At 38.3% G+C, this 27989-nt stretch overlaps 1 protein-coding gene across 13 annotated transcripts in view; it reads right to left on the reverse strand.

Moving 5' to 3' along the window:
* The window catches only part of UBR3 (ubiquitin protein ligase E3 component n-recognin 3), a 179641-nt gene that overhangs the window by 45263 nt on the left and 106389 nt on the right, over positions 1-27989 (reverse strand). For 8 of the 13 annotated variants that reach the window (XM_059704151.1, XM_059704152.1, XM_059704159.1 and 5 more), the window contains 4 exons: positions 26461-26549; positions 8966-9133; positions 4405-4538; positions 882-992 (listed from right to left, as the gene is read on the reverse strand). In XM_059704151.1, the coding sequence (XP_059560134.1) occupies positions 882-992; positions 4405-4538; positions 8966-9133; positions 26461-26549 (502 nt within the window). The remainder of the gene's footprint in view (positions 1-881; positions 993-4404; positions 4539-8965; positions 9134-26460; positions 26550-27989) is intronic. The other 5 variants (XM_059704163.1, XM_059704156.1, XM_059704154.1 and 2 more) reach the window with 2 other exon arrangements.

Genomic DNA, 27989 nt, shown 5'->3' on the forward strand with positions numbered 1-27989 from the left:
TAGTTATAATTTTGATTCACTCATACCAGACAGCTATTGTTGTGTTGGCTGTTGTCACTTTTTTATTTGATAATCTAAGGGAAAAGAGGTGCCCTGACTAAAATTCTCATGGCATACCAGTTGAAATTCACTGCTCTGGTCTAAGGCACTATTATAGAAAACCACAAATTTATGGAGATGCCAATTTACTTAGTTTTATTACTTTTCTAGCAGGGCTAGTTGCCTAGGTGCATGATCAAAGGAGGCAGATTAAACAACAGGTATTAAGAGCAGAATGGGCAAAGTATAAGTAAGTGAGGCTAGGTAAGAGCTAATGCACCAGGAAAAATGCACAAGGGTTAAAGGACTAGAGATCTTGATGCCAGATGCAAAACATACTAGTAAGAGTGAAAATAAGAGAATTTGAAAAATAATCAAATGATATAGTGGGATAATAAAGCTTAATATTAATAAAGCTTAATATTTCAGAACTAGAGTAGCAAAGTCTAAAATTACAGCCATGTCCTGGCCTGTGTGGCTCAATGGTTGAGTGTCAACCTATGAACCAGGAGGTCATGGTTCAATTCCCAGTCAGGGCACATGGCCAGGTTGTAGGGGGCGTGCAGGAGGCAGCCAATCGATGATTCTCATCATTGGTGTTTCTCCCTCTCCCCTCCTTTCTAAAATTAATAAAAACATTTTTAAAAAATAAAATAAAATTACAGCCTTGGAAGTCAGCTGCTAAAAAAAATCCCTAAAGTTGAAGAAATGAAGAAACTGTGAGTTTAGATTGTTCACATGATGATCAAAATCACCCCAGATGAATTGGGATTTATATGCTGTAAAGATATTTAATATGGGGAAAGATACATACACCTTTAAAATTTATTCAATTAACTTACCCGTAATGATTCCATGTAAGACTTATGACAATCTATATGTAATGTATGTCCACAGGTTTGTACATAAACACCTCCTTCCCAGCCAATTGATACTGCCAAGAGACAAGAACTCTTAAAAAAAGAAAGACAAAATACAATTAATTTTAAAGAAGTATAGACATATTTAAATATATCCACAGAAACCTCTGAATGATTTTTTATTTGAACTTAGCTTTCTGATTTGGTGACTAAACAGACTGTGAAGCTTTTAAACCCAGAGGAAAAGGAAGAATAACTTTGTATTTTTGTGATAAAGCAATACCAGACTTGACAGCCCGAAAGCAACTCTTTAAACTAGAAACACCATTAAGACTTAGCTTCTAAATATCTATGCTCATATGAAAAATAATGATCAATTAGACTTTCTCCACCCCATAAAATATAAGCTCTCAATATTATACTATAGTTCAGTGTAAACTATACTGCTATTGATGATCTTAACTGTTTTATATGGTACTTAATCTGTGGTTGCCATTAACAACTTCCCTCTTAAAGGATCTTATTCCCTTTGGCTTCCATAATGAGACTCCCTTTTGGTTTTACTTCCAACCCTTTAACCATTTGGTTTAGGCTCCTGTAAGTCTCTTCTTTCTTGCCCTGCCCCTTCAAAGTTTATATTCCTCAAGATTCTATTCTTAGTGCTTACTCTCTACTCATTACAACTACTCTTCCTAAGTGATTTAATCAGTAAATTCACCTAGCCTCCAAGCTAAATCTCTTGCCTGACTGACAGATACAAATACTTAGCTGCCAACCAGAAATCTCCAGTTTGACATTCCTCAGATAACATAAAATTAATGTGTCAAAAACTTGTCATTTTCTCCATTACTCTTCCTTTTCCTCTGGGTTTAAAAGCTCCACAATCTATTTAGTCACCAAATCAGAAAGCTAAAGTTACTCTACCTCACACCCTTTCCTTCACACCACAGTTTTAATTCCCAAATCATATGAATTCTGTCTTCTAAATAACTCATGACTTTGGCCTGACTTCTTCATTCTCAATGTAACATTCAAGTCTGTACATTTGTTGGGGGGGAAGAGGGGGGAGGATTTCTTATATAAAGTTTTGTAATTGGTCTTCTTGACTCCAATTTCTTCTCTCCATAATGCATCCCCCACATATCTCTCCAAAGTATAAATTTGGTCATAAGAATAACCCCAAAAAAGTGCCTTAACATTTACAAGGGTTTAATATAATGCACAATAAAGAAGGCAAACAGATTATATAAGCCAACTACACACTCACTGGAAATTTGTTTTTAAAGTTAATTGCTTCTATCTCCTTTTTCTCTTACATCTTCAACTTCTTCTCTGCTAATTCCTTCCATTCAACCTATAAACAGGCTTAGACTTTTCCTCCTAAAATAATTTTGAGTTTTCATTTCCCCTCTGACAAATAGTACTTACTTGACAATGAACTTGAGTTCACCCCACTAGAGTCTGTAGTAAATAGATGGCCAAGCCAGAGCAATATAAGATCTAACATGAGTGACAGCATATGATGAAAGCTTTGAGGGCCATAAAAACTCTTTTTATATTAGAAATTTATACATTATAATGTAAGATGACCAAATCAACTTTAACAACAGTAAAACAAAGTTCCAATATTAAATCAAGACTCTTCATAAGCATCTGAAAGTTAAAAATTACAGTGCAAAATGTCTTCGCAGCCAATTTAAATATATGTGCAGCAGCACAAATCAAATACTACTCACAGCAAGTGAGCTGGCTTCTACTGTTACAAATCAGAAAAACAACAGAAGATCTGCTCATCTCTGTTTTATGATTTGCAGCCACTTGAAGTAGAAGCAAATTTTGGTATTGGACCATTTTAGAACTAGAGGCCCAGTACATGGATTCGTACACTGGTGGGGGTCCCTCAGCCGGGCCCTCAGGAATCGGGCTGAAACCAGCTCTCCGACATCCCCGGAGGGGCCCCAGATTGTGAGAGGGTGCAGGCCAGGCCAAAGGACCCCACCAGTGCACGATCGGGACTGGGGAGGGACTGCAAGAGGGTTCCAGGGCGTGTTCAGCCCATCTCACCCAGTTCTGATCAGGGCCGATCGGGGCCATTTGGGGCCATCTCACCCAGTCCCAATCGGGGCCAATTGGGCTTGCCGGCAGGGGAGGGACCGTGGGAGGGCTCCAGGGCATGTCTGGCCCATCTTGCCCAGTCCCAAACAGCAGGACCCAAGCAGCAAACTAAGCTACTATTCAGAGAACCTGAACCCTGGTGGTCAGTGCGCATCATAGCAACTGGTCAAACAGTCAAACAGTTGGACACTTAGCATATTAGGCTTTTATTATATAGGAATAGAGGCCCAGTACACGAATTCATGCACTGGTGGGTCTAGCCAGCCCACCCTGATGGGGGCCATCGGGGGTGGGCTGGCTGGGATGGGGGGCCGATAAGGGGCGGGCCCGACCGGGGCGAGGGGCTGCCGGCGGTTTGCCAACCAGGGCAAGGGGCCACCGGTGGTTTGCCGGCTGGCCCTGCCCCCAATCGGGGTGGGCATGCCCACTGGGAGGCGGGGGCCGCCAGGGCGAGGGACCGCAGGTGTTCCGGTCGTTCTGCCATTCAGTCAATTTGCATATTACCCTTTTATAGGATGGTTGTTAGTTAATAAACAAGCTGCTTCTTTGACCATGTATTATAAAAATGTAATTAACCCTTTGCAGTCCAATGTTATTTTTGGAATTCAAACAGTCTGGTCCAAATTAATTGACGGGATTGAATGTTGAACTTTTTAATGTTCTTATTGCTCGACGTTAGACCGTTGGACCTGCTCCTAGCGCCTGGTCTGTTGAGTCAGCCTCGAGGTTGGACTGAAAAGGGTTAATCTTCCTTTTTAATAAAAGCAGTTAGCTGAAAATACTAAGTCATTTGTTAATGTAACTGTTAGATGTCTTATTTGAATTTGCTATAGTGTGGAAAAAGAGCAGGAAAACATTTACTAATATGAGATTAATATTTTAGGAAGACTTCAATAATGTGTCCACCACTGTGCTAAGTGCTTATCATCCAATTTTCACGACCTCAATATTTATTAAAACCTCCCACAGTAATTGGTAGTATCTTTTTACAAATAAGGAATACAAAGGTTCTAAGATCACTCAGTTATAAATGGTAGTAGATACACACTCGTTCCACACTAGACAAGACCTCCCTAACTACAGCCATCTGCTTCTCCAGAATCCACCAGAAACCTTCTCCTCAGACCAGACCAGTATTATAGTTAATAGTATTAAATTTGTATACCTCCCAATAAATAAGATTTAAAACGAAGATATAACATTTATAACCTAAAATATTTACTTATTAACAGATTTCCATTTCTTTACTATTCACATATTAATTTTTTCTAATAAAGTTCCAGATTCTAAATCAGAATGACATCTGTTAGAAAAATATACATAAAACTCTGGAGTGAAATTACTATGAATTTTGCAGACAAACATACTAGTAGATAAAAAGGATACTCACATCTTTAAAATAACGCTGTAATAATGAAAGCCTCACATCATGAACTGCTGCACATGTATCCCAAGGATAAATCTGTTCCTCTTCAGTGATAGGCAACTTTTTTGGCTCAGTATTGTCACGGCACTGCCCCAAAACTATATTAACAACAGAGATAAGAGCTCATTAAATAATCAATACATAGACCTGATTCACCATAAGAGCCAAGTTATTTACAACCAGCTGACTAATGTTTGCACTTATTAGACCCTAAAAAAAAGTGATATTCTAGTGTTCTTCTAGAGAGTAAATAAAACTCCAAAGATGCCAATATTTAATTTTCAAATTAACAGTAAAATATGGGTGTTTACTCGGGATGGATGAATGGACTAATGGATTGATCGAAGAATCAATAGATGAATGGATTGATGGAGGATGGTTTCCAAAGTCTGTCCATTGAAAAAGTCTAGAAATTATGACACTCCAGTAACAAATAAATTTTATTTTTAAATACACTATCTCTCATGAAAAGGAAACAGAGACCCTCGGAGAAAAACCCGAGTCCAAGGTTGGGAAAAAGTTCAAGAAAAATCTGAATTTTGTGTAATAAAGAGCAAGGGGTAGCCCTGGCTGAGCAGCTCAGTTGGCTGGAGTGTCATTCCATACACCAAAAGATTGCAAGTTAGATTCCCAGTCAGGGCACATACCTAAGTTGTGGGTTCAATCCCTGATCGGGGCACATATGTGAGGTAAATAAATGATGTTTCTCTCTCACATCGATGTTTCTTTCTTTCTCTCTCTCTTCTCTCTCTCTCTCTCTCTCTCTCTCTCTCTCTCAAATCAATGAAAACATATCCTCAGGTGAAGATTAAAAAAAAAAAAAGATCGAGGGGTAATTCAAACACTGAGGGGGCAGTCATGAGGATCTAAAGGAGTTCTGACTCGTCAAATTTGAGAAAATTTAAGTACTGAAAAGAATAATAACGGAAACAGATAACACATTCATTGATTCAGATGAGGAATCAAGTAAAAGGGTAAATTACTAGAGGCTCATCATATAGATTACCTACCACCTTAACCAAGTGATCAAACTTCACTGGCATCACCAATAATAGGACAAGCTGTCACTATGAGCCTCATTCTACAGAACTGACTTAGACTCATCAAAACTTTTTAAAGGTCTGGAGAAACTATCCTAGATTAAAGGAGACTAACAGGAAATGACGATGAAATGCAATGCATAATCTTGGCTCTTGGATCAAGAAAAAGACTTTGCTCTAAAAATATTACTGGGATATTTGAGAGAATTTTAACATAGAATATTAGATGTTATTAATAACAAATTTCTTGGATATGATTATACTATGGTTATAGTAAAAATATCCTTGTTCTTAGGAGATACTGTCTGAAGTATTTAGGAATAAAATGTCATGATGTCTGCCATTTTCTTCTGAAGAGAGAGAGAAAAGGAGAGTAAATAAGAGAGGGGGAAGAAGACAATATTGGTGAGTCTACTTAAAGGTATCCAACTTTTCTGAAGATATAAAACTTTTCAAAATGAAAACTTGGGAAGAGGTATATGGCAAAAGGAGAAAAACAAATACTAGGATTTTATAATTGTAAAAGCACAAAAAAGGGGAGTAGGGATAAAAACATACAGTGCCATACATTATTATAAGGCTGATAAGCATGGGAAGAGCCATTCTTAGGGAAGGTAAATTAGCCATAACACTCACTGTGGGCCCCAAGTTTTGAAGAGTAGTGGCAAAAAGAAGAGACAGAAGCAAGTAAATGCTAACAACTAAAATAGAGTTATCCATGATGTATGCACTTCTGTATTGGTTTCCTAAGATTTTCATTTATCTCTGCTCTAGTCTTTATTTCTTCCTATCTGCTAGCTTTGCAGTCAACTTGTTCCTAAAGTGTAAAGTTACATTACTGATTTGAGATCTTCTTTTTTTGAGGGAAGCGTTTGCAGCTATAAATTTCCCTCTGTGCACTGTTTTCACTGCCCACATAAGTTTTGGTATGTTGTGTTTCCACTTTCATTTGTTTCACAGTACCTTCTAATTCTTCTTTGGCCCATTGGTTGTTTAAGAATGTGTTATTTACACATATTTGTGAATTTTCCAATTTTCCTACTGTTATTGATTTCTAGTTTCATTCCATGTGGTCAGAGATGATACTTTGGATGATTTCAGTCTTTTTAAATGTATTGAGACTGTTTCATGGCTAACCCATGTTCTATCTTGGAGAATGTTCCATGTACAATTGAGAAAACTGTATTCTACTGTTGTTAGAAAGAGTATTCAAGGGTGTTTTTTTTTAGGTTTAATTGTTTTATAGTGTTGCTTAAGTGTTTTATTTCTTTTTTTGATATTCTGTCTAGCTGTTCTATAAATTATTGAAAATGGGAGATTAAAGTCTCCAACTATCATTATAAAACTACTAGTGGCCTGGTGCACGGATTTGTGCACATTGAAAGGAAATTAATTAGAAGAAATATTTTAATATCGCTATTCGCCCTTTCTTTATAATAGAAGTGTCAACCAAATTCACAATTGACAATGACAGATTGAAACACACATGTGATTGGCGCCAGTGAGAGCTTTATATGTATTGCGCATGTGCGAGTCAGCTTAGCTTTTTATATATATAGAATAAACTTGCTTAATTAGACCTGCTTTCTGATGTAGCTAAACCTTTTCCAGCCCAGTGAAGCACTCCAACTTCTCTTTCAGGTTATGGTCAGCAACATAGCAGTAAATATCAACACGAAGCAGATTATTATTGTAGATCACGCAGGAAGAACAAAGGGTAAAATATGTAACTGCAGCAGTGTTTGACTATATTCTGTGCAGTGAGAAAACGTAAAGTCATTTCAAGATCCATAATTTCTTACTTCTTTTCAGTCAGGTCAAGTTTCTAAACTTTCTAAATCTCCATTTGCCGGCTAATGAAAAGAAAATAGGACTCTACCAAATCTCCTATCTACCTACTCCAGGACTTCTTTGAGGATCAAATGAGATAAGGCATGGAAAAATGCTTCACAAACATTTGGTTAAAGTGTGAAATATTTGCACCTGGCTATAAAGCAAGTCATGTTCCTGGGCTGAAGAAACTGCAAGCAGGCAAGTTGCTAGGGAGAGGAAGTTGGGCATTGCTACGTGATGTCATTACCCGGCATCCATAGCCACTGTTTCTGGGCTGGGCTGGACTGTGGGCTGCATTTTACACCATGGAGTCCCAAGAGCACTGACTGTGATTTGGTGGACTATTGCTCCAGGATGGTGGCAGGGCCTATGTCCTACTTGGGGGAAGCTGAGTGTTGCTTTGTCGGCACCAGGACCGTGCTGTTGTTTCTCTATAAATGGCCAGTGTGTGTCTCGGCAGCTCCTGCACTGAGTGTCTGCCCCCTGATGGTCAGTGCATGTCATAGTGACTGGTCGAACAGTGGGAGAGAAACAGCATATTAGCCTTTTATATATAGAGATTTCTCCCTCTAATTCTATATTTGCTTCATTCTATATTCTATATTTTGAGCCTCTGCTATTTGATGTGTATACACTTATAAATGTTATATCTTCTAACCCTAATCATAACCCTTCCTCAAAATACTTCAGTAAGGGATAGAATAGAGAGCATTCAGACAAATCCTTAAAAAAAAACCAAAATTTGTTTTTAACTATAGATTGGCAAACATATTTGTCAGCTGACTGTTTCAAGAATGACACCTTCTACTAGCTCAAGATATAAAGGCAAAGCTACCTAAATATGCCTTATGCAATTAAAATAATTAAGCTGACAGCCCTGAACAGTGTGGTTCAGTTGGTTGGAGCATCATCCCGTGCACCAGAAGGTCAAGGATTTGATTCCCAGTTGGGGTGCAAATGGGAGGCAGACAATTGATGTATCTCTTACATCAATGTTTCTGTCCCTCACTCTCTTTCTTTTTCTCTCTTCTCCTTCCTTCCTCTCTTAAAAAAATCAATATTTAATTTGACAATATTTCTGGTGTTAAAATTCTTCCAGATTTTAGAATAATTAAATTGCCAAAAACACTAAACTCAGCTAATGGCCACCTAGCATTGGTAATACACCATATCATTTTAAGGAAAAAGACTGTAACTTATAAAGAGATCTCTCTGTTAAAAAGTTCTTCCAACATTCATGTCCAGCAAGGTCAGATAAAACCAGATTAAGAATCTTTGCTATACAATTCTAAATCAACCGTTGCTATGTAGACCTATAGTTATATCTAGACCAGGGATGGGCTAACTTTTTGACTCGAGGGCCACAATGGGTTCTTAAACTGGACCGGAGGGCCGGAACAAAAGCATGGATGGAGTGTTTGTGTGAACTAATATAAATTCAACGTAAACATCATTACATAAAAGGGTACGGTCTTTTTTTTTTTTTTTTAGTTTTATTCATTTCAAACGGGCCGGATCCGGCCCGCGGGCCATAGTTTGCCCACGGCTGATCTAGAGAAATATATAACTTCCATTCAATACAGATATTTATTAATCTGTTGTATACACTTTATCTTTACAATGTTCCCACTGAAAAAGTACTTTAATTTTACCTGAGGATGCTTGTAACAGAACAACCAATCCTGTAGGTCGGTCTTCAGAGGAGGGGCCACTCTGCCCACAAATAACACAATCATATACTGCCTCAGAAACTTGTGGTTCTGCTGTGGTGATCTCCATAGGAATATCATTCTCAGGAGAATCTGAGAAGAAAAATCTCTCTTCAGTGAAAATGTGGGGAAAAACTTAGTTGAAATAATTTTGAGCTTCAATACCAATAAAGATATATTGTAATAAAATTATGGAAAAATACCTTGCTAAAATAAAATGTTTACTAAGAAAGACAAAATATTCAAAGAGTTGGTATAATGAAAGACTTTAAATAATATGTGGTTAAATACTTCTGATAGTGTATCATTCACAAACAAAATTGAAAGGAAAAACACAGAGGCAAAGACATTTGTATTAAAAACACCTTTAAGATATTATAATTTAAGAAAATTGTTTTAATTTTCTTTGAGGCACCTCAGAAGGAAAATTTATGACATCTCAGCTCTTGGGAAAAAAATGGCAATATTCACTAGGAGATAAAAGAGAAACAGGGAGGCTAGGGGACTGTCAAGGGAGGGGGGAAAAAAAGGACACATATGTAATACCCTTTGTAATACTTTAAGCAATAAAAAAAAAGAGAGAGAGAAACAAACTATTCCTCCTTTATTTTAAATTCTAGTGATTATATCTTGGCATTAATAATTATCGATATGTTTATTTATGTACAGAAATCATTTATATATGACCATACATATTAATAAAGCAAAACTACTATAAAAAAATAACAGTAATCCTTTGGTGATAAGATGTTAACAGCAAGAAATAAAATACTGATTATAATTTTCCAATAAAGACTCTTAAATTCACAAAGATCAGTGATATTGGCAAAAAGCGAGTAGAGGGAATTGGGAAGACCAGGAAAGCAGAAGTGATTTATAACTTCTTTAAAAGATGAAGGCATATTTAAATAAAGATGTAAAAATGCATGACAGAATAGAAAAAGAAAAATATCAAGTTCAGATAGGTTTAATAAGAATTCATGCAGATAAACATGTATCTAATAGTTATTGAAAGTAACTGAGAAGGGCCAAAATAAAGCTTTGAATAATGCCCAGTATTAATGAAAAATAAAAAAGAAGCCAATAAAGAAATCAGAGAAAAAAACAATATTACATAAATAGAACAAAAATGGCAGCACAGTTAAACACTGATACTCACCGCCTCCCACAACCACATCAAAATTACAACTAAAATATAGAACAACTATCATTCAGAACCTCCTGAAATCTGGCTGAATGGAAGTCCTACAACTGGAGAAGTAAAGAAGAAAGCACACTGAGACTAGTGGGAGGGGCAGAGGCACAGAATGGGCTAGTTAGTCCGACAACCACCCATGGTGTTTCTTTACTCGGGAGGGATATCTCCAAGGCTTCCTATAATACACCACATCATTTTAAGGAACATTGACCCCTGTGAGAAGCAGGGGTCCTGACCCCACACCAGACCCCCAGCGCAGGTTCCAGAGCTGGGAAGAAAAGTCCCCATAACTTCGGATTGTAAAAGCCAGCAATGATTGTGGCTAAGTGACATGGAGGCTGTTGGAGTCCCAGGTGTTCCTCTTGAAAGGCCAGTGCACCAACTTCATGGTCCCAGTTCCTCTGAGCTCCAGCACTGGGCAGCAGTGTTGGGGGAATCCAGGAATAAATAGGGAATAACTGGACTGTTTGTCATCAGGGCAGGAACCCAGGGATGGTTTTCTCCCAGACAGGGGTGCTCACAGGGGTCAATGTTCCTGTGCTTAGATCTCCACAGTCACAGAGCTAACTAGCAACCATATCTGAGTTTTCATCAGCATGGTCCACACTGTTCCCTCCACCCTGGTGATTCCCTGAGACCTTGTCCCATCCAATTGCAGCCCCACTCAAGCTGTTTGCAGCTACTTTTCCATATGAATGGCCTGTCCTGGCTCAGGCTTCAGACTTTCCTTAAACAAGCAGTAACTGGACTCAGTGTGCCCCAAACCTAATCAATACCGGGCTCTAGTACCAGTCTGCGTTGCTTCACAGCTGGGCTTTGCCTGGGCACTTTTTAGCCCAATACAAGTAGCACCCATCTGCAGAGATCTTTGTAGCTCCTGTTGGGTGGCCCCAGAGTCAGTGTACCCGGTAGACAGCTTCAGAACATACCAGATTACAACTCTACACATCCACAAGCGACACACTCAAAAGGCAGACTCAGTGAGACCCAAAGCCCCACTGAAGCAAGTACTGCTCCATAGGGGTGTCTCCTGCACAGCAGCTCTCCCACTGTAGACACAGTTGGTCTTCACAGCCAACTGACCTGGAGGTCATCCCTTCCAGTGATGCCAAAAGCAATCAAGGCACAACTACAACATCAACATCATTAAAATGTCCAAACTACCCAAAGCAATCTATAAATTCAACGCACTTCCCATTAAAATACCAACGGCATATTTCACAGACCTAGAACAAACTCTCCAAACACTCATCTGGAATAAAAAAAGACCCCGAACAGCTGCAGCGATCCTAAGAAAGAACAGAGTAGGTGGGACCTCAATGCCAGATATCAAGCTGTATTACAAAGCCACTGTTCTCAACTGCCTGGTACTGGCACAAGATCAGACATATAGATCAATGGAACAGAATAGAGAGCCCAGAAATCGGCCCGAACCAATATGCTCAATTAATATTTGACAAAGGAGGCAAAAACATACAATGGAGTCAAGACAGTCTCTTCAATAAATGGTGCTGGGAAAATTGGACAGATACATGCAAAAAAAAGAAACTAGACCACCAACTTACACCATACACAAAAATAAACTCAAACTGGATGAAGGACTTAAATGTAAGACAGAAAACCATAAAAATACTAGAGGAGTCCAAAGGCAACAAAATCTCAGACATATGCCGAAGCAATTTATTCACCGATACAGCTCCTAGGGCACTTGAAACTAAAGAGAAAATAAACAAATGGGACTACATCAAAATAAAAGGCTTCTGCACAGCAAAAGAAACCATCAACAAAACAACAAGAAAGCCCACTGCATGGGAAAACATATTTGCCAATGTTATCACCGATAAGGGTTTAATCTCCAACATTTATAGGGAACTCATACAACTTAACAAAAGGAAGATAAACAATCCAATCAAAAAATGGGCAAAGGACCTAAATAGACACTTTTCAAAAGAGGACATTCAGAAAGCCAAGAGACATATGAAATCATGCTCCAAGTCACTAATCATCCGAGAGATGCAAATCAAAACAACGAGGTACCATCTCACACCTGCCAGAATGGCTATCATCAACAAATCAACAAATGACAAGTGCTGGAGAGGATACGGAGAAAAAGGAACCCTCGTGCATTGCTGGTGGGAATGCAGACTGGTGCAGCCACTATGGAAGACAGTATGGAGTTTCCTCAAAAAGTAAAAATGGAACTCCCATTTGACCCAGTGATCCCACTTCTAGAACTATATCCCAAGAAACCAGAAAACCAATCAGAAAGGATATATGCATCCCTATGTTCATAGCAGCACAATTTACCATAGCTAAGATTTGGAAACAACCTAAGTGCCCATCAACGGATGAATGGATTAGAAAACTGTGGTACATATACACAGTGGAATACTATGCTGCTGTAAAAAAGAAGGAATTCTTACCATTTGCAACAGCATGGATGGAACTGGAGAGCATTATGCTAAGCGAAATAAGCCAGTCAGTGAAAGAAAAATACCACATGATCTCACTCATTTATGGATAATAAAGACCATTATAAACTGATGAACAAAAATAGATACAGAGGCAGAGCAGCATTAAACAGACAGTCAAACTACAGTAGGAAGGCTGGGGAGGGTTGGGGGGGTAAAAGATCAACCAAAGGACTTGTATGCATGCATATAAGCATAACCAATGGACACAAGACACTGGGGGGTAGGGGAAGCTGGGGGGAGGTCGGGGGGGCGGAGGGAAGAGACTAATTGTTGTAATATTTTAAGCAATAAAAAAAAATCAGACAAAAAACAAAAAAAGACTGTGCACACAATCCACACAGGAGTGCACCTAGAGTACCCAGCTCAGGTAATGAGGGAGGCTGAGCCACTGGGCCCTACAGGACACCTATTACACAACGCCACTTTACCAATTCCAGGAGACATAACAACTCTACCTAATACACAGAAACAAACACAGGGAGCTGGTAAAATGTGGAAACAAAGAAATATGTTACAAATGAAAGAAATGGAAGCAAGCAAAACTACTGGATACAGACTTCAAAACAATGGTTATAAGGTCATTCAAGGATCTTAAAGAGAGCATCAAGAGACTTAATGAGAACTTCAAGGGACTTAGTGAGACTTTTAAGGATCTTAGTGAGAATGTCAAAGACATTAAAAAGAACCAGTCAGAAATTAAGCATACTACGCTAGCTGAAATAATGAATAATTTACAGGGATTAACACAGACATCTGCCTTGCCTGGGGGGAAGGCAGTCCACACACCCTATTGGAAAACACCTTGCCCTGAGGCCACTTAAGAGATTAAAAGTAACAATAGCCTCCAGGCAGAAGCAACCACCCTACCCAGTTGAAAAAACTCTCACCACACCAGAAGACGATTGCCTGGGGGCAATTCAATTCAGAATCCTATTAGTCTGTAGACAGAGGCTGTTTCTGGAGGTTTTGAGTCTTTGCCTGATCCAATTTGTCAGAAATAGCCTTTAAAACTGTCCTGCACTAGAGATTGAGAAGTATAGAGGATCTACCTAAATCATAGTCACAAACCCAAATAGACAACCAAAATGAGGAAACAAAGAAACAACCTCCAAATGAAAGAACTAGCGAATTCTCCAGAAAAAGAGATAAATGAGCAAAGATAAGAAATTTATCTGAAACAGAGTTCAGAGTAATGATGTTAAAAATGCTCAACAACATGAAAAAAGATATAGTAACTATGAAAAAAGAACAGTCTGAGAGAAAGAATGACACAACACAAATAAAGAACACATTGGAAGGAATACACAGCAGATTAGGGGAAGCTAAGGATCGAATCAGTGAATATGAAGATCGAGTTGAAAATATCACTCAATTAGAGAAGCAAAAAGAAAAAACAATTAAAAAACAGAAGGACAGCTTAAAGGAGCTGTGGGACAATGTGAAACATAACAATATTAGAATAGTATGTGTGCCAAAAGTGGCAGGAAGGGAGAAAGGAATAGAGAAGGTGTATGAAGAAATAATGTCAGAAACCTTCCCTAACCTGGTAACGGTAAAAGTCACACAAGTTCAAGAGGCACAGAGAACCCCAAACAAGAAGAACCCAAATAGACCCATGCCCAGACACATCATAATTAAAATGCCAAAAATTAAAGACAAAGAGAGAATCTTAAAGGCAGCAAGAGAAAAGAAGACTGTTAACAACAAAGTAGTTCTCATAAGGCTAACACCTGATTTCTCATCAGAAACTCTACAGGCCAGAAGAGAATGGCATGAAGTACTCAAGGTAATGTAAAGCAAGGATCTGAGACAAAGATTACTATATCCAGCAAGGCTATCATTCAAAATAGATGGTCAAATAAAGAGCTTCCCAGACAAAAAAAGGCCAAAGGAGTTCATTACCAACAAGCCAGAATTACAAGAAATGCTAAAGAGGGTTCTGTAAGGCACTGCTGAAAAGAAGAAACAGAGAGAAACCTCGCCATATGGAATTAAAATGGCTATAAATAAGTACCTCTCAATAATAACACTAAATGTAAATGGATTAAATGCTACAATCAAAAGGTGTATGGTAGCTGGATGGATTAAAAAACATGACCCAACTATACGCTGTCTACAAGAAACCCACCTCAAAACAAAAGACACACACAGGATGAAAGTGAAGGGATGGAAAAAAAATTTCTATGCAAATGGAAAAGAAAAAAAAGCTGGAGTAGCAATACTCATATACGACAAAACAGACTTTAAAGGCATCATGCTAAACAAAATAAGCCAGTCCGAGAAAGATAAATATCATATGATCTCACTCATTTGTGGAATATAATGAACAACATAAACTGATGAACAAAAATAGAGCCAGAGGGGAAAAAAATATTCTAGAATATAGTAGGAATAATCCTGTTATTTGCAGATTTTTAATATTTCCTACAACTTTTGTGATATCATATGATGTTAGTACAGTTTTGGTAATATATTTATATTTAAAAATCCTTTTATTCTTGAAATATTAATGTTTATTGCATGTAATATTGTTACTAGTATATGGAAGATAATTGTTCTTGAATAATTGGTATTTATTGCATGTAACATATTTAAAATCATTTTTCTTGAGATACTAATGTTTATTGTATGTAACACTGTAATATTTAAAATCATTTTTCTTGAAATAAAAAAACTGAAAAAAAGAAGAAAAATATGAACAATAAAATGGCAATAAATGCATATCTATCAACAATTGGTTCTAAAAATCAAAATAAACGAACAAGATACCTAATGAACAAGATAAAGTGATGAATAAAATAGAATCAGAGGCAGCAACATGTTACAGACTGACAAATCTCAGAGGAAAGGGGTGAGTGGGTGTGGGAAGAAATTAACCAAAGATCTTATATGCATACTAGAGGTCCGATGCATAAAATTTGTGCAAGAGTAGGCCTTCCATCCCCTGACTGCTGGCACTGGCTTCCTTCTGGCACCTGGGACCCAGGCTTCCCTCGCATCCCCGACTTCATCCAGAAGGATGTCTGTAAGGACATCTGGCCTAATTACCATATTATGCTTTTATTATTATAGATATGCATTACCTATGGACACAGACAATAGGCTGGTGAAGGGTTGGGATGAGGCAGGAACCGGGTGGAGGGGGGCAATAAAAGAAAAAGGGGCAACATCTGTAATACTCTCAACAATAAAGATTTTAAAAAATATATAAATAGGCCAAAACCGGTTTGGCTCAGTGGATAGAGCGTCGGCCTACGGACTGAAAGGTCCCAAGTTCGATTCCGGTCAAGGGCATGTACCTGGGTTGCGGGCATATCCCCAGTAGGAGATGTGCAGGAGGCAGCTGATCGATGTTTCTCTCTCATCGATGTTTCTGGCTCTCTATCTCTCTCCCTTCCTCTCTGTAAAAAATCAATAAAATATATTTTTAAAAAAAAAAAAAATATATATATATAAATAGAACCAGAGAGCTCAATGTCTATGAAAATAAGATTAATGAATCACAATAAATAGATTTCAAAAGAAAGTACCAAAGGCCATTAAACTTTGACATGTGATTACTATTTCTTAGGAAGAACTTTTTAGCACAGAAAAGGGGATGTGTCTGACTGTTCTCAAGTTCAAAGGAGAATAGAGAAATACCTGACTTAAAGTGACATGAAATAATTCAGTCTCACATTAAGTGCCAAAGAAATAGAATTTCTTGAACTCTACCTCACACACAAAGATAGCTTTCCTTTTTTTTTTCTTTTTTTTTCTTTCTTTTTTTTATATTGTGGTACAATCCAGTTGAAACTTCAAAGAAATCCTAATACCAAAATGCTATATCAAAGAAGCTGCTACGTTTCATTTCCTAAACTTTTAAAAAGTAGGGCTTCACTGTGCTAAAGGAATGAAAATAAAACAGATGGCCATCTCTTTCATGCGTAGTAATTTTTATTTTTATTCCGACTTTAATAATTACAGATACTAATGTCCCTTTTTCTTCAAGAAAATAAAAAGATCATGGTTTGTTTCTTAAAAAAAGAGGAAAACCACTACTTCTATGTATTATTGGTAATTTATTATTGATTCTCTCATTCTGATACATTTGTAACACAGATTCTCTTCTACATTCTGAACTCCATCCTGGAACAATGACTTTAAATTTGCATACATTTAGATTCACTCTGTTGTAAAGTTCTATGGGTTTTGAAAAATGCATAGTGTTATGTATCCAACTTTATAACATCATTCAAAATAATTTCACTGCTCTAAAAAAATCCTGTGTTTCACCTATTTAGTCCACCACCACACCCAACCCTGGCAACCATTGATTTGTTTATTGTCTCTATGGTTTTGCCTTTTCCAAAATGTTACGTAATTGGAAACATACAGTAGGTAGCCTTTTCAGACTGGTTAGTTTCACTAAGCAATATGCATTTAAGATTCATCCATGTCTTGCATGGTTTGGTAGTTAATTCCCTTTTATTGCTGAATAGTATTCCATTGCATGAATGTACCACAGTTTGTTTATTCATCTACTAAAGAATATCTTGGCTACTTCCAGTTTTCAGCAATTATGAGTAAAACTTCTAAAATCATTCATGTGTAGATTTTTTTTACAGACATAAATTTTTACATTAGTTGGGTAAATACCTAGGAGCATAATGGCTGAATCATATCATAAGACTAAGTTTAGCCTTTTAGGAAAATGTCAAATTCCTAAACCAAAAAATTTCAAGAGAAAGAACTTTTTGTACTTTTAACTGGCAACACATGGGGGGAAAACCTGAGTTAATGTTAGATTTACATCCCTTCCACTGGATCTTTTTAAATTAACAGTTAATAGGTATTAAAAGCATATAAACACTTATCTTCACAGAGTGGCTATGAAAGAGTAGATATACAGGGTGGGGCAAAAGTAGGTTTACAGTTGTTCATATGAAAAATAATACAATAATTAATAAATAATACAAGAATAAACTGAGAAATGACATATAAGAAAACCAATTTTTACCATAGGCCAATCAATATAAACAAGTGTTAAGGTCCTATAGAATCTCATCAATGTTATAATGAAATGACACTGAACAAAATGAATTATTTGAGGACCTGCTGTATAATAATCCCTTTTAACTGTGTGAAAATCAAAGTAAAAGGAGATTAAGTAAATTACTCCAGGCAATTGAGGAGCTGAAATATGAACCTAGGCAACAAGCTCCAGAATCCATACTCATAACCACTGCACTATGCTACCTCTCCAATGAAGTACAGCCTTTAAAAATTATAGTTACTAAGAGTTTTAAAAATAATATAGAGATACTTCTCCACTAAAATGTTGAGTAAAAAGGCATGATACAAAATTGTTACTATACAGTATCACTAGTAATATACATGTATTTGGATGGTAGGATTAAGGATAAAGTTTGTTCCTTCTTTATGCTTAAAATGAATTATGTCTAGGGTCAGAAAATAATTTCCAAACTAAATTCTTTATATTTGGAACTCAATTTGGTTGCATTTCAATCATCTCTATCTGATAAAACTTTAATGGATCAAGGTTATAATTTAATATCTTGACTTACACCTTTATAGCTAGTCAAAATAAATAAGGGGGCCCTAGCCAGTTTTTCTCAATGGTTAGAGCATCAGCCCACATACTGAAGGCTCTCAGGTTCGATTTTGGTAAAGGGCACGTTCCTTGGTTACAAGCTTCATCCCTGACTCAGTCAGAGCACATGTGGGAGGCAACCAATCAATGTGTCTCTCTCTTATCTATGTTTCTCTCTGTGTGTGTCTGGGTCTCCCCTCCTCCCTTCCACTCTCTCTAAAAATCAATGGAAAAAAATATCCTGGGGTGAGGATTAACAAAAAACAAACAAACAAATAAAGGGGGTTAGTGAGCAGGAGAAAAAAATGGAAGAAAATGCAAAAGTGAGTTTCTTCATACAGGAAACTTGATAACTACAGAAAGGCATTAAACATCAAAGGCATTAAACTAATTAAGAGTAGTATTCACAACGCAGAAATCTGTTGCATTCAGAGAGAAAAGCTTTTGTCCTTAACTTCTTATCAAATGAAATTACTTGATTAGAAGATTTGAAAAGTACTATGTCTTATAAATTTGAAATATTCTGTATGCTGTCTTACTAGACTAAATATCTTAGGAAAACATTCCTCATACACAAAGATAAAGGCAAAATAAGAAGCAACCACAGAATGTTTACATTCCTGTAACACAGATAGGAAATAAGGCAAGAAGACAAAAGGAATTCTGACAAATGAAGCAGAGGACTGGACTAAGATTAAACTGTATCTGTACTACTGCCAGATAGTACTTCAGGGGGAGAAATGCAACTTGGCAATTTTTATCTTGGGCAATGGATGAAAACAGTCTCAAATGGGTTTTTGGGGTCAAACAGATCTCTATGGGAAAGAACTGAGTTCTAAATCAAAGGAATATACAAATCTGAATGTTCCAGGATCCCACTGGCATGGCCATGAACAACATAAATAAACCAAGTGCTCACGAATCTTTATTACCTCACCTGTCGCCACTGCAGCATGCAAGAACCCGGACTGAGATCATTATCCTGATGGCTTCTGTGAATTGCCTTTGTTTGCTAGCAATCACTTCTGCCTGATCCCTCAATTGTTCTTCCTGTGCCCTGGCTACTGCCAAAAAGGGTCATACCTTCCAAAAAGTAGTAAGATTTAGGAGAGGGAGTCAATAACTTGCAGACTAATAACAAGTCAAAGTTATGATCTTGATTATAACTGGTCCCTAAGCATTGTTTATCAATCTTCATACTTAGCCTTGGTGAGCAACATCTTCCACTCTCCTCAGCAACTATTCCAAACCTCTGCTGGCATTCTTTCTACTCAGCAGATCTCACATTTTATTTAACCCTGAAAACTAAAGCAACCAAGTGATTACCTAAACTTCCCATTTCCCTTACCCCAATGAAACTTACCTTTATCTCCATCCAATCTTTCCTCCTTCCCTCCAGTCTCCTCAGGAAATGAGGTGGCCATTCTCCTATTCAACACTACCTAACTGCCTCTGGGTGCTTTGCTTAATCAATTCCTCAGAAAACTGTTTTTGCTTTATCTCACTTGAGACTGGGAAGCAATAGATAAAAATAATTTCTAAAAGTATTAACATTCCTTAGTTCCTAAACTTGCAGACAAATAAACCAAACTGCACATCAAACTGGTTATAGAACTGCTCTCAAGTGACTTCAGAACAGAGAACTTTGTCTCTACAATCTTAGAGGAATATATTGAAAGACAAAATGAGCCTGGCCAGTGTGGCTCAGTGGTTGAGCATCGACCTATGAACCAAAAGGTCACAGTTCGATTCCTGGTCAGTGCACATGCCCGGGTTGCGGGCTCAATTTCCAGTGTGGGGCATGCAGGAGGCAGCCGGTCAATGATTCTCTCTCATCATTGATGTTTCTCTCTCTCTTTCCCTCTCCCTTCCTCTCTGAAATCAATAAAAATATGTTTTAAAAAATGATATGTAAATAAATTTTTAAGGTTAATTCAAATAATTTCATTATTTAACCTAATATCGAGGCTTGTATTTTGAAATCATTGTCTTTGTACGAAAAAGTAATTTTCTTACATATAGTATGTTGTGGTTGAGTAGGAGAATATGCTTAATCCTAGGGCAGGGGTGGGCAACCTTTTTGTGAGTGTGTGCCAAAACCAGCAAAATCTCTGACTCAAAATTCTTCTGCGTGCCAACCCTAATTTTTTGAGAACATGTTACGCCTACTTGATATCTCTTAAGATGTACGTATGTGAAGAACCTTGAAGAAATAATAAAATTCATTCGAGTGACAAAAAACACAGTATATGATGATAAAAAATACATTTATTTTTTAATATATACATGTTATGTAAAATTATTTATCTAAGATGCACCTACACTGAATTTATCTGAAAAGTAAAAAGTCGATATTAAGAAAAAAATTGTAAATGGAAGATTATAAGAGAGGGTTTTGCATGCCAGCAAAAGTTACTGGCATGCTGTGTATGGCACGCGTGCCAGGGGTTGCCCACCCCTGTCCTAGGGCATGCACACTGTAATATCCAATCTAATAATAGACAAACAGGGTAATTGACCATACCTTTGCTACGCCTCCCATTGGCTAATCAGCATGATATGCAAATTAACCACCAACAAAGATGGTGGTTAATTTGCATACATAGGCTCCAAGCGGTGGAGCGAAGCCTGACGACTGGGAGCCAGCAGAGCAGCGAGGCCTCACGGCTCCGGGCCGGTGGAGCAGCGAGACCTGACGTTTCCGGGGCCGGCGGAGCAGCGAAGCCTGACCTTTCCGGGGCCGGCTCCGGCCAGAGCAAAGGCCTGGGCCCCAGGGTGCCAGAGGCAAACCGGTGCCAGCAGCCAGGGGAAAGGAAGGCCTATTGCACGAATCTCTTCGTGCAACAGGCCTCTAGTTTAGGAATAAAGTGATATGATGTCTAGAATTCACTTCATTAATAGAGAGACAGAAAACAAGGAGGTGCAAGAAGAAAAAAAATGTTAACTAAATGAAGGTTACATTGGAATTTATAATACTATTTTCTGTATGTTTGAAATTTATCTTAGGAAAAAATTGCATATGCAAATTATCTCATTTTGGTTAAAAAGAAAAACCCTGTAAGGACACAAGCTAAGTTAGGAAATCTGGTAGCAAAAAAAATGTATTATTTTCTTATTTTTAATTATATGTGTTTTCTAAGATTCTATAATAACAATTTAATGCTTTTATATCAGAAATTTTAACTTCACACTAACTACAATAATTAGTAAGTATCTAATTCAAGATTGCAAACTAAACACAGGCTTTTGTTGTTCACTCCTTCTAAAAGAACACTGAAATAAAAGTAAAGAAGAAATATTCCTAAAAGAATATAGAAAAAGGATAGAGTTGTGAAAGAGAATTGAACCAACCAACAAATAAGAGATGTCAATAAAATTTCTGAACAATCGGAAGAGATTGGAGACATGCCGAAAGGTGAAAGAAAGCTATAAAAGCTGCAACTACTTGTGCATTATGAGAAAGTTACAGAAATGATCTATCCCTTTAAAAGTCCATCTAGGCTTAGAATCAGCCAGTGATCCAACAATAGGGATCGTAAGTATGAAGTGATTGTGAAAATATTATAATTAATTGAAAGACTATATACAGAACTCACTATTCAGCACTCAAGTCCTTCCTCAACATTGGCTAAACAGAGCATTCAGGTGTCTTGGCATTTATCTCAGAAGAAAAAAAAAGGGAAGGAGGCAGGGAGGGAGAGACTATCCTTCTCCAAAGAAACTGAACAAGTTGCCTGGAGAGCAGTGGAGTTTCTAGGTAATTATTAACATATGCGGGCTCAAACCAATCAGTGTGCCATCCTCCCACTCAAATCTAAGTCTGACAGTCAACACGTCTCACCCACATACACAGGCTAGACAGAATAATAAGGATCAGCCCCAGCCAATTTGGCTCAGTGGATAGAGCATCAGCCTGCGGACTGAAGCGTCCTAGGTTCAATTCTGATCAAGAGCACGTACCTTGGTTGCAGGCTCAATCCCTGGCCCTGGTCAGGGAGCGCATGCTGGGGCAACCAATCAATGTGTCTTTCTCACATTGATGTTTCTCTCTGTGTGTCTCTCCCTTTCCTTTCCACTCTCTAAAAATCAATGGAGAAATATCCTCGGGTGAGGATTAACAAAAAAGAAAAACAAAACAAACAGAAAACAAAGAACAAGGATCAAACCTATTTACACATCAGTAGAATAAACCTAAATTAGCTACCTAGAGTGAAGGCGAACCTATGACACGCGTGTCAGAGGTGACACGCAAACTCATTTTTTTGGTTGATTTTTCTTGGTTAAATGGAATTTAAATATATAAAATAAATATCAAAAAATATAAGTCTTTGTTTTACTATGGTTGCAAATATCAAAAAAATTCTATATGTGACACAGCACCAGAGTTAAGTTAGGGTTTTTCAAAATGCTGACACGCAGAGTTCAAAAGGTTCGCCATCACTGACCTAGACCATCTTTCCAGGACAACCAAGTATTATCAGGCAAGTGAGGAAAACTAGCAACATGAAAGATTAAAAATTTTTTAAGTAATTCAGAAGGATAATTCAGAGAGAAGAGAGACATCTAACACATTCAGAAAAATATGAGAAAAACAATCTATAGACAAAATAAGAACAAGATGCTGGAAAGAAGAAATCTGTAAGCATGTAAAGCAAAAGAACACATGAGATAAAAGATAAAATATTAAAAGATCCAATATCCAACTAGTAGGACTCCCACAAAAAGAGAAGAAAGAAAAATTAAAAAATATACTGTAATAGTTCTCTATTGCTGTTTAACAAATTACCCCAATATTCAGTGGCTTAAACCAACATTTACTATCTCACACAGTTTCTGAGGATCAGGAATCTAGGAGCAGCTTAGCTAGATGGTTCTGCCTTGGGTTCTGTCATAAGAATGTTAACAAAAAAACAGCTAGGCTGTGCCCATTTCTGGAAGTTCCACATCTAAGCTCACTCACATGACTATTGGCCAGAGGCCTGAGTCACTCACCACACAGTCCTCTCCATAGAGCTGTTCACAATATGCCAGCTGACTTTCCCCAGAATGAGTAATCCAAAAGAGAGAAAGCAATCAAGACAGAAGCCACAGTGTCTTTTAAAACCTAACCTCAGAAATTACATATCTCACTTCTAGCATATTCCAATGGTTAAGTACACCAATTCTGGTGCAATTTGGGAGAAGAGTTCACAGGGCATAAATATCAGGAGGCATGGATGATCATTGAGGGTCACCTTGGAGGATGACTGTTATACTACTATCAAGAAAATCATAGGAAAAATTTTTCTCAGAGCTTCACAGATATAAATCTTCAGATTAAAAGGCCATTAAGTACTAAAGAGAATGAAAAAAAATCTACCTAGATATAAATCATAAAATCTCTTATCTCTAAGAATCAGACAACTGTAAAAGTGTCACAGAAAAGCGGGGGGGGGGGGGGGGACAGGGGGGGATGCTCAGCTACGAAAAAATAAAAACAAAACTACCACCAGACTTCTCATCAAATGAATAATAAAAAGACAAGGGAGTACTGCCTTAACAGTTGTGACAGAAAATGTGTATCAACCTAGAATTCTATTCATCCAAATGAATAATCAAGCATGAGAGCAAATTGAGGTCCCATCCAGAAATATAAAGAATTAGAAAGATTAGCCTCCACAGAAGCATTATTAGGAATATACTTGAGGCTACACTCCAATAAAACAAGACCAAAAAAACGAGATAATATAAGATGTAGGAAACTCTAAATCAACCCTACAAGAGAAAAATTCTAAGGCAATGGCTGTACAGTATGCCTACAATGCAAATGGACCAGACTGGAACAGAATAACAGAAAAAGGACAATATCTTTGAGTAGAATAATAGAAATTCCATAAAGATATATTAGTTAAGAAAAAAGTGTAGTTGAAAACCTCAGGAAAAACAAAAGACAATATAACAAAGTAATAGCCCAAATAGAAATGAGTAAAAGGTGGTATGGTTTTAGCAGTTGAGAGAGCTATAAGAAAAGAGGCTATATACTAAACACAGTTTCCTTAAAGTGGTCCAGGTGTCAGACCACTGAACTCAACAAAAGTAAATGTATCCTAGCACGCTCCTTAGTTAGCCCTGTACTCAACAACATTCAAAAGGCCACATTAATTGTTTTTAACTTTTAGAGTCAAGCTTTAGATGAAAGACTTGATTGCAAATGTAAAACAAAATGTTAGCAAACTTGACAATTTTAAAGTAACTACTCTGGCCGGTGTGGTTCAGTTGGTTGGGCATCATCCCATGCATCAGAAGGTCACAGGTTCAATTTCCGGTAAGGGCACATGCCAGGGTTGCAGACTAGATCCCCAGTAGGGGGCGTGCAGGAGGCAGCCGATCCATGTTTCTCTCATATGGATGTTTATCTTTCTCCCTCTCCCTTCCTTTCTAATAATCCTTTTTTTTTTAAATATTTTTTTTTAAAGTAAACAAGTAACTGTTAAAAGGTGGAAGACAGAGATGAGAAAAATAAGAAAGATACAGGTGCTTATTAGTTCATTTTATATAAGGAGTATGAAGAAACTGATTATAGATACAATAATTAATAGATATTATAATTATATTTAATATGTGAAAAACAAAAAATATAATTATCAATATTTGAAAAGAAGTAAAAGAAGAGATGGAGAAAGGGAATGTAGTGTCAATAAACTAAATTCTTATCAACACTAATAAAAGAGAAAAATGGTAATTGGCATACGAGCTACCCTTTTCATTGGCTAATCAGGGCTATATGCAAATTAACTGCCAACAAGATGGCGGCTAATTTGCATATGTAGGCACAATGCAGGGAGGCGAAAGGGAAAGCAGGAAGAAGCCCCCTGCCACTGACAGTGATTGGAAACCCAGGGGGGAGCTAAGAGCTGGGGGGCAGGGCAAAGGCAGCCCTGGGGCTGCCTTTGCCCTGCCCCCCAGCCATGATCGGAGAATCAGGTGCCTTTTCCGCCCTGGCCAGTGATAGCAGGAAGTAGGGGTGGAGCCAGCGATGGGAGCTGGGCACGGTCGAAGCTGGCAGTCCCAGGAGCTAGGGGTCCCTTGCCTGGGCCTAAAGCGAAGCCCACGATCGCGGGGCCGCTGCAGCTGCGGGTCCCCGCTGCCTGGGCTGGACGCCTAGGCCAGAGGCGTCAGACCTGGTCAAGGGGCCGATCCTGCGATTGGAGGGTGATGGGGGTCAACGCCTGAAGGCTCCCAGTATGTGAGAGGGGGCAGGCTGGGCTGAGGGACACTCCCCCCCCCCCCCCCCCCACACACACACACACACACACACACCCAGTGCACGAATTTCGTGCACCGGGCCCCTAGTCTATCATATAAGAAAGTCAACTGATATTAAGTTAATCCAAAATACAGAATTTAAATATTCTTTACATCGAAGTTATATCCTGAACATAAACTCCACTGTTGATGGTTTAGAAGACACTATGCTACATCCGGACTGACCTCACTCCACACCATTTCATTGGCTATGTGTGCTTTTGTGCACAAAAGTGCATGAGAATGTATATGCATATGTGACTGCACATATGTATATGCATTTCAACTAAATGCATATACATATGCATTTTCATCTAAAAACATCACTGGATTGCAAGAAGTGGTCAGGGAAGGAAATATCCAGGTTGATGAAAGACTAAGATTAATTGTGAGTTAATCTATTTCTCCAATATTTGTAAAAGATTACTCAAACCAACCTACCATCAAATGGCATTGCCTCTCATTGTACAAATGCAAATGAAGTGAGAAGTGCACCTAATTTCAAGTAATGCTGAAAGGTGGCAGAAGGAGGGAGCACTAGATGTATCTGAAACTGTTTAAGGATCTTGAAATAATTTCACTTACACAAAAAAAATCAGAATAAGTAAATGCATTATGGTGAACCTCACAAATCTAAAAGAAAATTTAACATTAGAGAACAGTGGGAAGAAACTATTGATACCATCAGGAAGAGCTTTCTAACTGCAGCTACTCAACAACAGAATGTACTTCCTATAATGAAGATCTGATCTTCTATCAATCCATTGGTTAAGTAAAGAACACAAATAATCTCTCTGTAATGTTTAAAACTTATGGAAGATTAGACTAAATAATCCCCAAAATAGTAACTGTAATTGTGGAAGTTCAAAATTAATAAAGTTTGACTTACCAACATCCATTGCAGTTTCCATAAAGCTTTTTTGTCGTGAAGCAAACTCTGCAAGCAATTTTTGCTGCCTCTCTCTAGCCTTTTGTCGCCTAGATTAAACAGAAATAAAGTGATAAGTACCAGGCATGCTAAGGCTTATTTGCTATCTTTCAGGAGTATATGATGTATGAAAAGGCCTTTGTACACAGTTAACAGCAACATGAACTTGGGATCTAATGATTGATTTTTAACATAAACAAAATGTTAATTTTCTTATTTGAAAAGCTGTACTGTGATTATATAAGAAAGTGCCCTTATGTCTAGAAAATACACACTAAAGTATTTCAGGGTAAAGCAATTTACCCTGAAATAATCCAGGAAGTTCTTTGTACTATCCTTGAAATATTTCTGTAAGTTTGAGATTTCTTTAAAATAAAAAGGTTTGGGGAAAACCAAGATGGCGGCATAGGTAAACACCTGAAATTGCTGCCTCACACAACCACTTCAAAACTACAACTAAAGACAAAACAGACATCACCCAGAACCACAGGAAGGCCGGCTGAGTGGAAATTCTACAACTAGAAGGAAAGAGAAAAGCACACTGAGACTCAGTAGGTGCGGAAGTAAAGTGCAGAGGTACGGAGGTGCGTGGAAAGGGCTGGCAACGGAGGACGCCAGTGTCTTTTTCAATCGGGAGGGAGTCTCAAGCTCCCGACGGCCCTTACTCCAGTTCGGGCGAGTCTCAGGGGACCCAGACTCATATGGGGAGAAACTGGACTGTCTGGCAGCAGGCAGAACTCAAGGGCAGCTTTCTCTAAGAGGTGCTTGCAGCAATTACTGGGACACTGAGAAAAGGGGGCCTCTTAGGGTAGGACTAAGGATCAGCCATAGCTGCTTGCTCCACCCTGTTGATTCCCTGAGACCCCACCCCACCCAAGCTGCTAGCAGAGGCTTTTGCATATGAATGGGCTGGCCCTTTGAGATCTAAAATTACCTAACAAACTGCAGCTGGGTCAGAGAGAACCAGAACATCCAAAAGAAGGTTCAAGGCCCCACAGCAGCTTGCACTGCTTCACAGCTGGGCTTCATCTGAGCACCTCCAAACCCCAAACAAAGAAGAGGAATCTGCAGATCTCTCCATAGCTCCTGCTGGATAGCCTCAGGCAGAGGCTAAATTAGCATCTCCTTAGAGATACAAGAGCCCGTGTACCTGGTGGTCAGAGTGGGACCATCCAGATTACAACTCCTCAGATCCATAAGGGACACACTAAGGGGACAGACTCAGTGAGCACCGTAACCCCACTGAAGCAAGTCTTGCCCCAGAAGGGTGTCATCAGCACAGAAGTTCTCCCACTGTAGACACAGCTGATTCTCACAGCCAATTGGCCTGGAGGTCAATTCCTCCCAGTGATACCAACAACAATCAAGGCTTAACTACAACAAGACTGTGTACACAGCCCACAAAGGGGTGCACCAAGAGTGTCTACCTCAGGTAATTGGGGAGGCTGAGCCACTGGGCCCTATAGGACACCGAGGACAGAAAGCCACTC

This window comes from Myotis daubentonii, chromosome 7 (assembly GCF_963259705.1).
Source record: "Myotis daubentonii chromosome 7, mMyoDau2.1, whole genome shotgun sequence".
Taxonomy (NCBI): domain Eukaryota; kingdom Metazoa; phylum Chordata; class Mammalia; order Chiroptera; family Vespertilionidae; genus Myotis; species Myotis daubentonii.